This window comes from Leptopilina boulardi, unplaced genomic scaffold, assembly GCF_019393585.1.
Source record: "Leptopilina boulardi isolate dan_hultmark-lab unplaced genomic scaffold, ZJU_Lbou_2.1 LbouV2_112, whole genome shotgun sequence".
NCBI lineage: Eukaryota > Metazoa > Arthropoda > Insecta > Hymenoptera > Figitidae > Leptopilina > Leptopilina boulardi.
This window is the reverse complement of record NW_026137655.1, coordinates 100,889-119,868: the sequence shown is the minus strand read 5'-3', so window position 1 is coordinate 119,868 and position 18,980 is coordinate 100,889. Positions and strand designations below refer to the sequence as shown.

The 18,980-nt window shown below is 25.9% G+C and overlaps 2 protein-coding genes across 9 annotated transcripts in view; one reads left to right on the top strand and one right to left on the bottom strand.

Moving 5' to 3' along the window:
• LOC127280220 (protein Gawky) overlaps nt 1-10,651 on the top strand; it is a 52,242-nt gene extending 41,591 nt beyond the window's left edge. For all 8 annotated transcript variants that reach the window (XM_051303166.1, XM_051303157.1, XM_051303122.1 and 5 more), the window contains one exon: nt 1,681-10,651. In XM_051303166.1, the coding sequence (XP_051159123.1) occupies nt 1,681-1,694 (14 nt within the window). In that variant the 3' untranslated portion in view covers nt 1,695-10,651. The remainder of the gene's footprint in view (nt 1-1,680) is intronic.
• Nucleotides 10,652-14,381: 3,730 nt separating this feature from the next.
• LOC127280282 (transcription elongation factor B polypeptide 3) lies at nt 14,382-18,940 on the bottom strand. The gene is made up of 9 exons (XM_051303190.1): nt 18,805-18,940; nt 17,406-17,686; nt 16,374-17,332; nt 16,084-16,265; nt 15,827-16,002; nt 15,658-15,749; nt 15,384-15,583; nt 15,034-15,310; nt 14,382-14,958 (listed from the first exon to the last, which is right to left on the bottom strand). The coding sequence occupies exons 1-9, from the start codon at nt 18,871-18,873 to the stop codon at nt 14,879-14,881; spliced, it is 2,316 nt and encodes a 771-aa protein (XP_051159147.1). The 5' UTR covers nt 18,874-18,940; the 3' UTR covers nt 14,382-14,878.
• Between the last annotated feature and the right edge of the window lie 40 nt (nt 18,941-18,980).

Genomic DNA, 18,980 nt, shown 5'->3' with positions numbered 1-18,980 from the left:
TCTCGAAAAAATAATCGACCACTCTGCTTGACGGTATTAAATAATCGAAATTTCGTGTCAAATATCAAAGTGTGATTAAAAGTCCTAATAATGGACGATCCTTGGGAAGGTGCGCATTTTTTTTTTCTCGTTCTATAGAATTAATATAGTCTCTTTCTATAAGATATAAACGTAAATAAAATGAAGAATAAGAAAAAAAAAGTAAGAAAAACCTAAAAAAAAAATCATCCCCGAATATCGAACCCGCGATATTTGGGCACGCGTTCAATTTTAGAGCTGTGACAAGGTATGAGAGAGAGAGAGAGAGATGTGGGAGGGATCTTAGTTACGGAATATATATTATATATAAATATATATTAAGTTTCGACGCAAATATTGTCTCATCGGGGGACATAATAATAATATTAATAATAATTATTTAAATAAGAAATATATATATATAAACAAAGGGGAATAACATTGTTCATTATAATTGACCGGTGTTTTTTCCGCTCTGAAACGAATCTGTGAAGCGCCAACATCCCTCTTCGTATGTAAAACTACTATATACACTAATAATAATAATACATTTCAAGAAAAAAAAAAAAATTCTTAAAAAAAAGCAAAAAAAAAAAAAAAAAAAGAATGTTGTACGATAATATAGAAAAAAAGCGAATGAAAATATATTATATATATGTATACACAAATAACGATAATATAAAAGTATATTTAACCGATGATATGAATATATATTATTATTAATACTATTATTATTATTGCTACTATTATTAATATTATTATCGTGAGTATATATTATGCCAATTACATAAAAAAAAAAAATGCGAGTATTAACGATGATGAAAAAAAAACCAAGTACAGCACCGTAAGGTAAAAAATACTGATTAGGGTCTCTATATTATGTGTAAAACTGTGTTGTGAGCACTAGGCTATTTCTCTCTCGTAGTTAACTAGATTTTTAATGGCTTAGATTAATTATCATCTATGGCATAAATTAAGAAATAGATCTATAATAATTATTCTTATTCTCATTAATTAATTAATTAATTGATTGATTGATTAATTGGCATCATATGTGTGGCACATGATGATCATCATTAATGATGATGTTTGTCATAAATGACACATTAATGATCATGGACCCCCTTGTACACATTTACAATACATAAACACACATACACAACACTTTAGGAAAAAGAAAAGAAAAAAAATTTAATCCAAGAGATATTTCTCAAAAAAAAAAAAATAAAAAAAAAGTAAATAAAAATAGCGAAACATAATATATAAATGCGAGAAAACCTAATTTTAAGATGTATCAGTAAGAAGAAATGGCGCGCGATTTTCTCTCATGATACCCAGCTAAATATTATAGAAAAATAGGTTTTAATCAGCGCGTTATAAAAAAAAAAAAAAAAAAAAATTATAATCAGTCACGGGCGCGCTGTTTGTTCCCGGGGTTCGGAGACGCTTGCGATTTTCAACTGTTAACTCGACTTTTTACCTTTCATTTCATTTTTTTTTTAACTTGCGTGAATGCCAAAAATTTCGACCAAATTGAAAACTATTCCCCAAACAAAAGACGAAATTCATTTTTCGACATTCCAATAATTTTCAATTTGTATTGTGAAATTATTTTTTTTCAATTTTTTTAATTCGAATTTTTCTTTGTTTTTTTGTTTTTAGATGTGTATGCTTGAAAGTACTGATCATCTCATGAGTTGGTCGAAATTATTTGGTAAACTCGAGGTAGAAATTGAGATAAAGAAGGAGAAAAAAAAATAAATGATACATCAACGGCGATCCGGAGAATCATTTTTCAAAAAAAAAAAAGAGAGAGAGAGAGAGAGAAAAAATTTGCTCAGGAGCTTTTTAAAAGCATACATAAGAAATCATTGTTGCGGCTCTTTTTTCTAACTCCCAACCTTCTCGAGACATATATGGCACATAATCAAATTGATCCAAAAATAATAAAACTAAATAAATTGAATTCTAATGAACTGTATAGCACAGTCAAAGACATCGAAAGACTGATGGATGTTTAGATTTTAACTCCGCTTGTTAAAAAACCGCAGAACCTCACAGGGAAATAACCCTGGCTTTAAAGAATTAATGACAAAAATAAAAATTAATGAAAAAAAAAAAAAAAAAAAAAAACGACGACGACGAGAAGATGAAGAAGAAGAAAAAAAAATTAAAAATTAAAAAATAATCAGAAATTAACTTGACAAAAAATGACAATACAGTTAATATCGAAAATAAAAAGAAATATAACATAATAAAAATATAAAATAAAAGATAAAAATAGCAGAGAGCTCGGCTTTTTGTAACTGAAAATAAATAGACAATTTTCATTATTTTTGCACCCCTTGACTCATCATCATTTTAAGAAATTGCTGAAAGTCTAATGATTCTTGAGGAGAAGTGCTCATGATTTATTTTTCTATCAAATTCGCATTAAATTTAGTTGCATTTATCTTGAGAATTTTTAGTCCTTCCTTTATTGTCTCATCCTCAAGATTAGTTAATGGTGAAACAGTTTCTAAGTCATAAATATCGCTATTGTCAATAATTGCTACCAAGTCTTTTAATCCGGCAATTGTTTGGTGAGATTCATCTATCTTGAAATGGGTCATCTGCTCTTTTTCAAAATGAATTTTTTCAAAAAGAAAAGAAGCCATGCTAATGTTTGGATATCTGTTTTTGACATCCTGAGGTACACCTGGTTCCAAGAAACTTACGTAGGACCAATGAATACCGTATTTCTCTTTTTAACTTCTTTATATGTCCTGCGAACAAAGCAATTTCACGAATAATTGTCAAATCTCGATGAGCAAGGGTCTTTGTCGCTCCAAGCATAAACTCTGATATGAATTTATATACAGAAATACCAGCGTAATTTATTAAACTATAAGTAGCCTTTGTTTCTGGATAGACAATTGATTCTCTCAAAAAGAAATAAAACATACTTACCAATAATGGAAATTGATTCAGTATATTTTTGATCTCTTTGTAAAAAGAGTCAGGAATAATGAATTTTTTTACATTGCCTCCGAGTAGGAAATTAAAAACTCCGATCCTCTTTTTCTTAAATTCTTCGTAATGATCATTATTGTCGAAAGATTTATATAAACACAGATAAATGAAAAGTATTGAAGTTTTTATTTCATGGTCTGTGAAGATTGGATTGATCTTATTTAATTCTGTGAAAGGATCTTCATCAGTATGAGGTATCTAATTGATCGACAATATCACCTTACAAAATTTCTCATCACTTTCACAGTTATCTCCAATTACCAAGATTATTTTGTCGGGATTACGTAGATATTTTTTGAAATATCCAGAGAATTCTGGATAAATTGTAAATAGAGATAACCAGATTCTTACAGAGGTTGTAGTAACTCTTATTTCCTTCATACAAATTGCCCTGGAGTAATACTCCAGTAATATAGAGTAATCTCCAGGAATATATGTGATACTGTCCACTATCTTGGCTTTTAATCTTGGTGTTTTGAATTTTAACAGATTTAGAATATTGACTAATTCTTGAAGCAAGAATTTTTTTTTCATGATCAATCGAATCTAAATACTGTTCTCCTTTCACTTTGATGAGAATGTCTTGTCAAGAATAAATATCAGGCTGATGCTTTATACTTTCATAATCCTTGTCAGAAAAAATTGTCAATCTTTCCACTTTTTCCAGTGATTAATAAACCCTAAATCAGGATCAATAGATAATTCATCCTTACTAAATGTTGCTCTAGACATTGACATCGAATAATTATTCATTATAGTTTTTTTAAAAAAGTTAAAAGGTATAATTTTAAATTTTAAAATTACTTGGAGCTCCAGAAAAAAAAATTAATTAAGATTGAGATTCTAGTGGTCGCCGTATTTAGTGATTTTTCAAAAAAAAAAAAAAAAACAAAAAAAACATACATTGATAAGAAAAAAAAAACCGATTCTTCCGTGATGGTTGTTCCCCAAGCAAAAATACCTCTTTCAAAACCAGTCATTTAATTGGACCTGAGCTTGACGCATGACTGTAAAAACTCGAATAATTTTTTTTTTTTTTTTTCCATTTCCTTTTATCGATACGCGCGAATGCTCATGTGGACCTAGTGGACCTTATACATACATATATAAATTTAAGACTGTTTTAAGCCATAGAACTGATATTAACAATTATTATCCAAGTCAATGAAAGGTGTGGGAATGGAAAATGGGAATTCTATACTTAAACGAATGTTTATGAAAGTATTTATTTTATTTACGTACTACTATTAACTAGTAAGGCTCGTTTAGAGACAAGAGGGGGGAGGGGAGGGGGTTTGGGAAATTGGGAGAAGATTAGTAGGCTTCTTTAAATTACGCACAGTGTCTTAAGGCTGGCCACCCTGTGTCTTTTCTTTCTCAAAATATCCAGCACACACACATACACACACTAATTTGTTCCTGTAAAACTCGTCTAATCTGTATTAATCGCTATATTATTAGGGAAAACAAAAAAAAAAAAAACATTCTTAGGACAAAAAAATATTGGAACTCTGAATCAGTAAAATTAATTTATCATGCTGTTAAACAAAACCAAAATTCTAGCTTGTAATCCGCTATAATAAAAAAAAAAAAAAAAATCTTTAAGCACCCTAGTGCCATTGAAAGGATTCCATCCACCAAAGATCAATTTTTAGTCTTGCTTTTCTCATGTTTTATTTGATATTTAAAAAAAAAAAGGATTCAAGTAGAATAAAAAATAAAAACGCTTGAAATTAATTTTAATGTCTCAGAGAATCCTTTCTACCTTGTTTCGTGCAATCATAGAATTAGTTAGATTTTAAGAACTAGAGCCCTTTGGGCAGGGACGGTTTCAATAAATATTTAAAAAGAAAACATATTGATAGGAAAAAATTAGCTTTTTTTTTTTAGAAAAGGCAATTTTTTTTTTGGGAAAATTTCTCCTCAATCCTCGGAAGACAAGAAGTTTTCGTTTAGTCTGATGTCCGTACAAACTTTAATAATGTTCCTTCGCTTTTTATTAATTTTTTTTTTTTTGGTATATATGTAAAATTATTCTCGTTACTCGACTGCTGTCATCCTCATATATCGACAAATTCTCTCCGATAAAAAGAAATAAACAAAATTTGTAAAAATCATCGACTCGAAGTTCGCTCTCTAGCAAGTCGAGAAATGAGGTGACTAGTCGTGATTGCTTAGTTATTATTATTATTATTATTACTATTATTATTAATATTAATATTATTATATTTATTAATTATTATCGTATTATTAATTAATTATTTTAGCTCTCCTCTGCTCGGTTTAATTTTGATGAGCCCCTTCTTGTCAACCGAGAGAAAATTAGAAATTTTATTATTGGTTTAAAAAAGTGATTTTTCAACTGTTAGAACTGAAAGCAAGAAAAAAAAATATTAAAACAATTTTTAGAATTTTTCTTTTTCTGTCAATAGTCGAAAAATTGTTTTAAAATTTTTTTTAGTCCTGAAAAATTGGAAATTTTAAAAAATAATTTTATTTTACCCCTGCTCGACGATCTCTACTGGGAACAGTTGAAAATCGCCAACGAGGTATTAGATACACACTCCAAAAACCTCAACGCAAGGCCTTAATATACTTATCATAGTCGTATTCAAAAATATGGATGCATATTACGTAAAACGAATGGAAAAGAAAATAGGAACATTGTAAAATCTCTCCTCGCCAAGCATCGAAAAATCTGTTACTGATTTAATTTAAAAAAAAAAGGAAACTGTTCCATGCAATTCAATTGAAAAAATTCAAAAATGTTTCAATTTTTCAAATTCAATTAAAATTCAAACATTTACAATTTTTCAATTTAATTGAAAAAGTTTAAAGAAATTTTTATTCAAATTAAAAAATAAAAAAAAAACTCAATTCAATCGATAAGCGCGAGTCAAACAATCACAGGGACAGATTTTGAGAGCGGGGCAAAAAAATTTAGACATTAAAAAAAAAAAAAATTGAGCGCGCATTCGCGTATAATGTAAATGTGAAGCTGCATATTAAAAAAAAAAAGAAAAGTAATAATAATTTGGATGAAATAGAGAAAAAAAAAATACACAACATGCATTTACACGCGAAAGAAAACACACACTCACGTACTACATATGCATACAGGTACTTTAGTGTTATAAGGAAGCACGTTATTTTTTATTGTAGAACTTTAAAGTCAGATTTTTTAGGATAATATAATATAAAATAATAAAAAATAAAAAAACAAAAAAAAAAAAACAAAAAAAAATGTGGGAGAGAGAGAGAGACACCTCTTTGCGTGTGTCTTGTTCGCGAAGATTTTGAAAGATAAAAGCAAAACAATAAAATTTTTTGTAGAGGCACGTCCATTCGATTTTAAAAGAAAAATAAAAAAGAAAGCAAACAAAACTTTTTTAAGATCCGAAGGGATGAGACTCGAATTTATAATAGAAAATATGAAATGAAATTAGATGAAAAACTCATAAAAACGAAGCAATATAACAATTGCATATGAAAAAAAAATAAATAAATAAACGGTCGCAAGACGAAGTAAAATATAACTACTTATTAAAAAAATTTAAAAAAAACGTTGTACTGCGATTATTATTGTTCTTGTATGAGTGATGAAAAAAAAAGCGTTTAAAGGGCAACAAAAAAAAAATGAAATTAAAAAGTGCATTCTCGAATCTTGATACCAGTTTATTGTGTCTGAATATATATATATATATTTTTTTTTTTTGATTGATTATATTAAAATTATTTGTAGCCCCATTGTATCGTGATTATTATGGTTTTTTTGTAAAATGGGGCGTTTTTCATTATAATTATTAATTGTACATTTCCGGTTGTAGTCGTATCTGCGAAAGGATTAAAAAAAAATCAATTTTGACATAGCGAATTTTCTGAGCGGGATTTTCGCTTGTCGCTCTTCTTTTTTTGTTATTATTTTTTTTTTTTATAATTGATATTTTGAGCGAGGTTTTTTAATGAAAAAAAAAGAGAGAGAGAATTATCCTGCGCGGATGCGACCGCGCGCGATGGCGGCCTTTGAAAGTGTTTTTTTCTGTTTTATTTTTATTTTTATTTTTTTTGTTCTTTTAAGGAAAAAGAGTATCAAGCAGCTGTACCTAAGTAGTATAATGATACCTATTTCATTATTAATTATTATTATTATTATTATTATTATATATTATTATTATTACTATTATTATTATTATTATATTATTATTATTGCTATTATTAATTATATTATTATATAAATATTATATTAAAATAAATCAATAAAAAAAATTTCAAAATTGTACAATTCCAGAATGCTGTAAAATAATCACCCCCCTGAACTTGACTTGTGCCAGTTTGCGTTAGAATTTAAGAAAAAATTTCGATTATCATCATTATTATTACTATTACTATAATTAATAATAATAATTTATTATTATTATTACGACTCGTGTTTAATCTGTCGTGACTGATTATGACGATAATTATTGCCGAAAGTGACGAAAGTGATTTGACTATAATCGTTTTCTGTGAATATTCCCCTTCGAATTAAGAAAGGACTTGTGACTTTTTCCCCGAAAAAAAAGTCTATTTAAAAAAAAATATATGTTAAAAAAAATGTTGATGAGTAATTTGTTAATGTTTCTGTATTTTATAGAAAAAAAAGTAATTAATTTGTTGAAATTTCAATTTTTTCAAAAAAAAAAAATTTTCAAATTGCGAGAAATTTCAATAATTGGAAATGTTGATAGTATTACCTTGTCTTTTGTTGTTTTTTTTTTTTTTAATCTAAGAAAAGAACGATCGATTGAAACAAAAGTTTCTTGATGAAGAAAGTGCGAAAGAAAGGGATCTTTTTTTTTCGAATAATATTCGAAAAAAAAGAGATAAAACCAGATGAAATGTGAATATTAGAGAACCTCGTCCATCCTTAAAACATGTCTCTTGGAATTTTATTCACCATTATTATAGTTGTATAATATAATATATGCGAATTTCCATGAGGTTTAAGGATAATATATGGACTTCTGTGAGAGAAAAGTGAAAATAGTAATATTAAAAAGAAATTATATTCAAGTACAAGTGTTCAAGTCATATTATAGGTACTTAAATTTAACGCATAAATTAATTATGCGTTTTTACTCAAAATACTCTTCTCACGTTGTAATCTAGGCTATAAGATTCTAAAAAGAAAAGTCCTAGAAGACAAAAAAAAAAAAAAAAAAAAAAAATGAAGCTGTGTTTAAAAAAAAAATTAAATAAATAAATGAAAAGCTGAATCGCTTTTTACGAACGGGACCTCGACACAGCAGATTCGAAATTCAATTTTACAATTATGTTCCAAAATAAAAAAAAAAAAAAAGAAATAAATTGTCTTTCGAAACTGCTGGTCGCACGAAATACGTACAAAGATCGCATTCAAAACTTGCATTTCTCAAAGGAAAAAGCAATTGAATAATAATTGTAACTTTTGAATTTTATTATAAAAAAAAAAAAAAATCTGACATTCGTCATTTGATTTGTTTTCATACAATAATAATTCAATTACTATTTTCAAAAACCAAACGCTTGTCAATGAAAAAAAAACATTTGACCACTGAAAATTTAATTTTTAAGAAAAATAAATTCGATACTAAAAATGAGGCCATTAGTATATCAAATATTATAATAGACAGTCAATAAAAAATGAAAAAGAAAAATTAATCAAAATTCAAATCGTATCTGTCTGACTGGCACTTTTCTAAAAAAGACAAAAAAAAAAAAAAAAACTTGATCCTACTATCAAAACTTTTTTATACCATCCTTTTTAAAATAGATAAGCCAGGAAAAAGTTTTTAAAATATTTTGTTACTGAAAATAACAAAACAAAAAAAATATGAGAAAACAGATCTCCTTCATTTACTATTTTTCTTTATGAAAAAAAAAAAAACGAGATAATTCTTAATTTTAAGGAAATATTTTTTCAAATAATATATAAATATATGTGTAAAATGCAATAGATGAAATTAGCATTTTTTCTTAAATGAATTTTCTTATAATTAAAAGAAAAAAAAAAAAAAATGAACGATGAAAGATGTTGATTTTTTCTTTTGTTTAAATATTAACTTGCAATAATAATATAAATTCGCGGTAAAAACAGAAATTTTTCTGAATAAACGAAGGAGATTGGAAACGTACATATACGTATGCATACCTTTATCTACGCATGTAATCACATGAGTAATTATATACAATAATGATATAAATATAATATTATAAATACGCGTATACATATAAAATATACATATATGCAATATAAATTATATATACATATATTTGTATATATGTATATATATTTATCTGTATATCTATTATATACAAATGACTTTAAAATTAGATTAAGGAGACACGCATAAATATTATATTATATTATATATAAATATATATATATATATTATATAAATCTATATATTAACGAAAGAACACATATATTTTTGGCGCTAGCGAGTCTAAGACGAAGCGTGAAATTCCGTGTATTAAAATACTGTGAATTTTCGATATTAACAATACATATTACGGTATATATAAAGTTTAATCGTCAAAGAGTGAGAAAGTGAGAAAGTGTGCGTTCCGTAAAGGCCTTCTGAAGCCTTCCTCTAGAATAATGTTTTCAAAAAAAAAAAAAAAAAAAAAAGTTCAATAGAAAAAAACGTCAAAATAGTCCAGAAATATTCAATGATTCCAATTTTTGGCTCTGCAATTTATTACAAATTTTCTTTTCTTTTAATTTCCATCGACAATTTTATAAAAAAAAAAAAAAAAAATGAAATTAAAAAAAAAAACAATTTTCAAATATCAGAAAAAAGAAAATTGTTAAATGAAGAAAAAAAAACAAATTTTTAAATTAAAAATGAAATAAAAATTTAGAAAAAAGGATAAAAAATATATAATATTTAAAGCCATTAAATTGCAATCGTTAAATGAAAAATCACGACTGTAATGACGTTTTTGAGTATCCAAATTATACGTACATACATTGCATGGTACCTAAATGTCTGTCTGTCTGTCTATATGTCCGTTTCGCTATTTCTATATACCAATCTGTCTCCTAGACTTATAGAATAATATTTAATTAAATTATAAATAGTAATAAAAAAAAAGCCCACAATATCCTATTAATCGCCCCCTCCCCCCCCCCAAAAAAAAACCCCTCTCAACAAGTGGATATTGTAGGCTTAACATTTAGAGCCAATAAGTAAGCTAAAATTATGTCATAAGACTTAATTCTTAATATAAAAAAAAAAAAATAAGAAGTTGAGGCAGTGTTAAAAAAAATATTGGAAGGTTTAAAAAAAATGTGGAATGTGAAATTTTTTCGAAAAATCAGATTACTGGAGCCTCTGCAGAATTTGTGATTAAATTGTGCCACTTGTGCCGCGAGAATTTTATTGATCGTCGAGTGAAGAAAAAAAAAGAAAAACAAAAAAAAAAAAAAAAAAAAAAAAAATTATTTGAATCGTGCAATGCATTACGAAAGCATTAAATAGTTAACTATATAGAAACAATCACGTCGTTTTAATTTTTAAATAACGAAAATTTTTGTGCAAAAAGAAAAATAAAATTCAGTCCTACGGTGATTTATTTTTCCAAAAAAAAATCAGAAAAATTTGTTTTGAATTAAAAAAAAAAAAAAACCAAAGCTGAGGGCTGAAAAAAATCTATTATTCTAACGTCATATCAATAAATCGATTATGAAAAATGAATTCCTAAAGATTTCCTCATGGATATATTGCTGCTGAAGGAAATCTCAATATTATACATTTTACTATAATTTTTTTGCCCGAGGAATATTTTCGTACGTAAATTTAAAGTTACAAAAAAAAGCGACGAAATTTGTTAATGAAAAATTTAAAAATAATGATAATTAATTTTAACACAAATGATACAAAAAAAACAAAAAAAAAAAAAAAAAAAACAATGCTCTTTCAATTATTCTTAACTGATGACTTTTCCGACGACGTTCGAACAAGTTCGATTGTGCGTCTCATCTGGGGTATATTTAAAACAAAATAACCCTCCAGCGCACTGCTGACAAAACTATTTCGTATTAAGCTCTTTGCAGCTATAATGGTAGATTCAATGTATATTTATATACGTGTTTTATGCTTAAAAAAAATATCCTATCACTATAAACATCGGCTCGGCTACAATATTGTTATAAAAAAAAATTTCTTTTGTATAATAATAATAATAATTCAAAGTCGAATAATAACTTTCAGGAAAATGAGCCGAATATTGCCAAACACCAATGAATGTTTATTCACAAAAAATATTTGCAAATAGTTATTGTCAGTATAAATCTCTATTATTATAACGTCTCCCAATTCATCTCATGAAAGCATTTTTGCTTTTCTTTTTTCACTTTTTTTTTTTATTCGTTTTGTTGAAAAAAAAGAATAATCCAATTTGATATTGGACAAACGAAAATAAAAGTTGATTTTTGAAAATTGGTGCCAATTTTTGGCGCCGGTTTTTTTTTTTTTAAATTCAACTTTTAATATATATATATATGGCAAACTAGATTTAACGTTAAAACCAAGTCTCATCTCGACGCCTCATACAAACAGAAGCACTGTTTTCTATCAATATAATACCTCAAGGAAATATCTTTCCAATGACAACGATTCTACTAATCCTCTATCGAAGCCTGTAGATCTTTTTTAAAAAAGAAATCCGTAATTGTAAGCTCTGAGGATAGCAGAAGTAAATTTTCATTTAAAAAAGAAAATGAAATGACAAATTGTTTTTTGAGCTTTGCCAAAAAAAAAAAAAAAAAAAAAAAAAAAACTAATTAGAACAATGGCTGTAAATCTGAATTAGACAAATTTTTAATTTTCAATTACTATTTTTTCATAAAAAAAAAAAAAAATAATTAATATTTTTTCTATCAATAATTAGTGTAATTTAACTGGTTTTCACTTATTTTTATTCACAACTTTTTAATAATTTAAAAAATTTAAACAATTTTTGTCTAATTCAAATTTAGAAAGAAATTTAATTAGAATTTAATATTATTTTAGTAGTGCCGAAATTATTCTTTATTTTATTCATTTATTCATTCATATTCATCATCAATCATCTTTCAAGGTATGTATAAAATAATTTACTTTTTATTTTACCTCATTCTTATTTCATCATTTTTTTTTTTGTTCTATTTTTCATCACTTTTCTATTTTTTAAAATATACTTTTCACAAAATTTTAGTTTTCATATTTTTCTTTCTTTACAACAAAAAAAAAATGGGTGCTTTAGGACTTCTGCTTTCTGCCTAACAAAAAAGTATTTCATATATGACGTAAACATATATAAGCAACCATACGCGCAAAAAAAAAAAAAACAATTAACTTAAATTGCGAATGGATCAAACAAAAAAACAAAAAAAATTATAAGGGAAACATGAAATAAGAACGAGGCAACAAGCAATCATTAAACTATATATTTACTCAAAAAAAAAGGCGGCAATTTTGTGTAGTTGTTATGAGAGAAAGTAAAAAAAAAATAAATAAATAATAATCATAATTGCGTAATCACTAGAAATATTAATCAATATTAATCTCTGGTTGGTAAAGCAATTTTGGGACCTGTGATTAATTTAAAAAAAAAAAAAAAAATCCAGGGTGCTCGATGAGATCGAACTTGGTTTCCGTGTTTGATTCTTACAAATCCAAAACGAATATTAATATTATTAAATCAAAGGTCTACTCGATTGTAATTTTATATAAAATTTAACTTTCAATTAATCAAGAAATTACATTATTAATTATAAAAGGGCATTAAAGATAATTGTAAATTGTGATATAGATAAGGTCATTCGATTTGTAATTTTAATTATCAAATTATGTAAATTATAATTTTATAGTAATATTGTAAAAATGAATTTAAAAAAAAAAAACCAAAAATGTAAAAAAAAATAGCAATAGTTGGGTCCAATAAGGAAAAAAATGGAAATTAATTCTACTTTTTCAATCATATTTTTAATTAAATAATTATTAATAACTAAAAAAATAGTTAATTATTGTTATTATTAGTATAATAATATTATATAATATAATAATTTATTATTGACATAAATTTAAAAATTAATATTTCAATTTTAATGTGAAATTATTTAAAATTGGATTTGTTAATTGGAAGGGTTAAATACCCAAATGACTTAAAGCCCATTAAAAAAAAAGGAGAGAAAATAATCGTTTTTTAAATAGGGACAATCGAGGAGACTGATAACAATGAAATGTAACAATTCATATTTAAAAAAAAAAAGAAAAAAAACGAGTTCGGTTATAATGAGAGGAGTAATGAATTCTATACGCGGAAACGATAATATTATAAGCAACAAGAAGTGCTTTTATGAAATACAATATTATTTATACCATCCTGATAATACTATATGAGGGTTAATTTAAGAAAATTATCGTGTATTATAATAAGGCATAGTTATAAGAATATTAATATTTAATATAATAAAAATATATATTATATATTATGACCTATATTGTAATTATTATATATTAATTATGATAGTAGAATATTGTGACTTAGCGAAGAATTAATTAATAAAGGTTGTCCTACACGTGTTTGACTGAATTATTACTAAAATTCCTAATTCAATGTTAGGATTTTTTTTATTAATTATAAACTTTTTAACTTTTTTATTCATAAAAATTAATTAATAGTCTAATAAGTATGGATACTTACATCTTCGTATTTTTTCTCAATATTTTGTTTTTCTCAATTTTTTAGAGTTTTCAGTATCCATAAGTTTAAATTCTCTTTCTTGTTCATCTTCAAGTATGAAAGAAAATGCATTGTTTTTGTCTTCAAAAAATTACCGCTATAACCTTCATACTGTCATTTTTGCAGAAAACATCTTTTATGCTGTTACAAACAATATACACAGTTAATTAAACCTTTTATTGATAGAATTTCAAATTAATCAATTAATTAAGAAATTAACAAAGTGTAGAACTTGTTTTAAATGTCACAAATTTATTTGGTGAAAAAACAGGGTGACCAACAAAAAAAATTTGAAGTGAAAACTCAGAATAAATCAGTGCTGCCGCCTGGTGAATCGAAAGCGCGCGAAGTATTTAAATTTTCAAATGATATACATATTAAAAAACTAAAGAAAAAAAAAAGTTTTAATTTTATTAAATTTTTATTACTAATTGCATTTTTAGCAATAAAATAAAAAAAAATAAACAGAAAAAAACTGTCTATTGAAAATTGAAAAAAAAAAACAATTTATCATTACTTCATACTTTTTTTTTTATGTATTCTTCTAATAACAATTATTACACTAATCACTTAACACTAATCGAAATAGTTTAAGTATTACGTTATAACATTAATTACAAGCAATATATTTTTTTTTATAATAATGTATAAAAAATAAAGTTTAAACATGTTCACACCATGCGATCATATAACTGATTCTCGTAATAATTGAGAATCAAACATTGTTGTACGAAGTCCATTTTTATACAAAATCACAAATACTCACAGAAAATAACATTTATCGTTTCTTTTTAAATATACAAAAAAAAGTACTTTCAAGTTACATACGAACAAAATTTAAAAAATTTACAAACATCATTTAACACAATGGTGGATTAAAAATTTGCTTAAGTTAAATTATATTCAAAATAAAAGCATTGTGATTGGTTTTTTTTTTTTTAATCACTGTGAAATAACATTTACGCAATTAATTATAATGCGTAAAAATTGTTGAAGAAATATTTTTTTTCGAAATTAATTGATGGAAGAAATCTGCATTTTTTAAATGATAATATTATAAATATACGCAGACTGTTAAAAATACATAGTTGTACAATAACTATCGTCTGTAACTTCCTTTTATAAATTTAATAGCTTTTGCCATTAGAGGTGCTTTTGTTTTTTTTCCAATAGTAGAAGCTGGAAATAAAAAGAAATTAATTAATAAATTTAAATCGTAATTTTTTTTTTTTTTAAATTCAAAATTTAACTCACATGTTGCTTTTATTCGAGCTATTGGCGATGGTGGGCAAGTTGATGTAGCATTACTATGAGTATTACCGGAAATTAATTTTTTCTTAACTTCCGATGAAGTAATTGGTAAATCTCTTGCAGTTCCGTATTTAGCTTGTTTTCGCAATACATTTCGAGGTGGTTTAATGTGATGATCATATACCTGTATTGTTGATCTCACTGGTTGTGATTTGTCCATTGATTGTTTCATATTTGCAGTAACGGCCTTTAATTTTGCTTCTCTTTCGTCTAAGCAGCGCTGCAAAAAGAAATTTTTTGTTTCGTCATTAAAAATAACTTTTAAAAATTCTGAATAAAACATAATTACTTACCATATACATATCGCGCCAAGATTCCATTTCTTCTCTCGATTGTGCTCTAAATTCACGATTACAATGAAATTGCCATAAAGGATCCGTGTCTTCAATGAGATATGGATTATAGTGTTCCAACATAAAGAGCTGATCAGGTGTTGCTCTTTCTAAAACTGGTTTTATTATATAATATGGTACTCCGCCCGTAACTTCGAGAGCTGAAAAATATATATTTTTTTTTTGTTGTTACGATTTTCTAAATTGTCAAATATGTTAATGAAGAAAAACTTACCTTCAATATTATCTATTAATACTCTAATGCACAATTCATACAAAGTGGGTATATTTGTTAGACTACTTTTATTTCCAGAGAAAACTTTTGTTCTAAAATTAAAGAAAAAAAAAATTATTAAAATCAATAATATGGATTATAATTATTGCTAAAAGATTATTATAAATACCTTTGAGTTTTACAGTAAATTGCTTCTGATAAAGCTCTACCTTCATCTACTTTTCGATTCATTGGAATTAAATTATGAGCTAGTGGCTTATAATTAGGACTAATTTCAGGTAATGTTGCTGCCAAATCAACACTTAATGGTTCTAATTTGGCATTTGGTGACAAAAGTGATAATGGCTGTCAAAAAAAAAAAAAGGAAATTATTGTGTGTTAGTTAATTATTATGCTAGTTAATTATTTATAAAATTAGTTTCTTACATTTGCTTCAGTCTTAATTGTTGTCGACGGTGTTATTGATGGTGTTATTGTCTTAGTAGATGTAGAAGTACCGGGTTCTATTTTAATTGGTTTTGTCACAAATGAAGTACTGGGTATTTTTTCACGTTTACGTGAGGGAGGAGGCATTGTACACATACCAAGAGCTTCTGCAAAACTTGTACCTGTAAAAATGTAAATTTTAATAAATTAATCATTTATAGTTTGAAAAAAGATGAAATAATTTAATAAAGTAAAATCTCAATTCAAATTAAATAGATAAATGCTCTAACCTGATTGAGAATCAATTCCATCAATTTCATCACCATTTTCTTTCTTGATTTTCTTTTTTAATTTCTGATCTTTCTGATTTTCCATACTATCACTAGATTTCGATTTATCTTCCCTCTTATGTTTCTTATCCTTTTCATGATCTATATCATTGTTTCTAATACGATCTTTACTACTAGAAGAACTATGTGAACTTTTTGACTTAGAAGAAGAATGTTTAGAACTAGAATTATGACTTTCTTTTTTACGTTTATCATCTTTCTTTGAATCTTTTGGTTTAGAACTTTCCCTTTCTGTTTCGGATTTTGATTTGTGTTTTATATCACTTTTTTCTTTGTTTCGTTTTTTCTCTTTATCACTAGTTTCTTTTTGAGAAATTGTTTTATCACATGATGAAGATGATGATGATGAATGGGTATTTTTTTTCTTTGTAATTCCTGATTCTAAAGAGGCAAGTGTTTCAGAATCTGCATTAGGTGATTCAGATTCAGAACGAATTGGAGAATTAATAATAAGACGTGAATTATCTTCTTCATTATCAGATTCTGAATATCTTTTTTTCTTGATATTCTCTTTGTCCCTTGATGATTTTTCTTGTTTACGCTTTCTATGATTGTCCTTGTCATTCATTTCATATGCCTCAGTACTACTTGAAACTTTACCAATATCAGAATCAATTCGACTTTTATCCCTTGAATCGTGCCTCTTTTTTGAATCTTGTGAACTTCTTGACTTATCATTATCTAATTCATGTTTTGAAGAATGCTTTTTATTAATAGATTCATGCCTTTGTTCATGGCCTCTCGATTCAGTTTTGGAATGCCTTTCTTTATCGGAACTTCTACTTTTACTGACTTCAGAATTTGTATTTCCTTTTGATGAAGACTTTGAACTATGCTCTGAAGATCCATGTTTACTAGATTTACTCCCAGATTTTTCTTTTGATCCTTCACTATTATGCCTGGAATTATTATTTAATTTATTTTAATAATTATTATTAAATCATTTTTATAATTTAAATAAAAGTTTCGTACCTTGTTATATTATTTTCAGAAGTATTATCTGGACTGGGTGATTCTGGAGATTCACTGTAACTTTCAGGAGCATCTGGTACACAAGCTTCGTCTTCATCTTCGGGATCGCTTGAATCTTCATCAGCTACCATAGTTTTCCATTTACATACCAAAGCCTTTGCGGCATCACCAACACCACCGTCAAATTTACGCAAAGAATTCACTGTCCTTCCTACGCCAGTTTCACGTAAATGTTGTACTGTGACAGGTAACTGATAAAGTTTGGATATACAATACATCATCTGAAAACAACAAATATAAATTATCTCAACATTTATTGTTTGAAATATATTCTGAAAAATATTTACAATATATTTCCTTTATTCGTGATATTTAAAAAAAACAATACTTAAAATGTAATAAAACAATATTTTCTTAGCTTAACTTTTTCACAACAAAATTTAATTTATCAATTCATAAAAACAAAATAAAAATATTTCCATGATTTTTGGTAACACTTTTGTTATAATATAAATTTTTTTTTTTACTAATTTCATATAATTTCTTAAACATGCAGAAAGATACAAGTAATTCAACAATTTCTCTTTCACAAATTTAATAATGTGGTTGTTTTAAGAGAAGTTTTTTTTTTAATGAAGAGAAAGTAGAACAAGTTGTGGGGGATACATTGATTAGATATTCTCAACTTTACAACCAGTGTAACAGATGGAAATTATTTAGTTTTATAGAATTACAAAATTTAAAAATAAAAAGCTAATTTCATTTTATTTATTTTTCTATTTTATCTTAATATCATTCTAAACATGTACAGATGTTAATGCTAAAAAAAACAAACATTGTACACGTATCATCAGTGTATACGTATATTTCATAATCAAATAGAAACACAAATAAGATGGAATACAATTACATATATATTAACTGTAACAGCAATTAAATTGTTATTTAGATCATATTTTCAAAGTAGAAGCGTTCAATTTAACTAATATTGGTTGAAATTTTTTTTACAAAATTTTTAAAAAATTTCACTTTATAAAATGATTTAAAAAAAAAAACCCCAATGAACCACAATTTGTTTCTTTTTCTCAGAAATGAATTTTCAAAAAAAAAGAAGAAAAACTGTAACAATTTAACTATGTGTAACAGATGGCTATTGATAAAAAATTGTTACTCTTTACAGAAAAAAGTGAAACCTTAGCAATTTAATTCTTATAGAGGTAAATTTATTATTTTACAAATAAAAAATAATTTTAAATAATGTAATTCATTATAATTTTCAATTACGTCATTTGTTTAATGAAAAATGTGATAGTTTTTGGAGGTTAGATGCATCTTTTGAGAAGCAATATAAATTCAATATTTTAAAGAATAAGAGACATATAATTAATTATTTACATACTCTTTCTTGATTGTCGTAACATTTTTCTATACTCCGTTGATAATGTTGCACTTTTTCTATTACAGACATATTGTAAATGATGACAAAATTCAACTGTCAGTCAGCTGAGCTCATGAGCTGTAAGACTTTAGGTTAAGTTCATACGACGTCTTTAAAATACCGGCTCCTTAAGATTT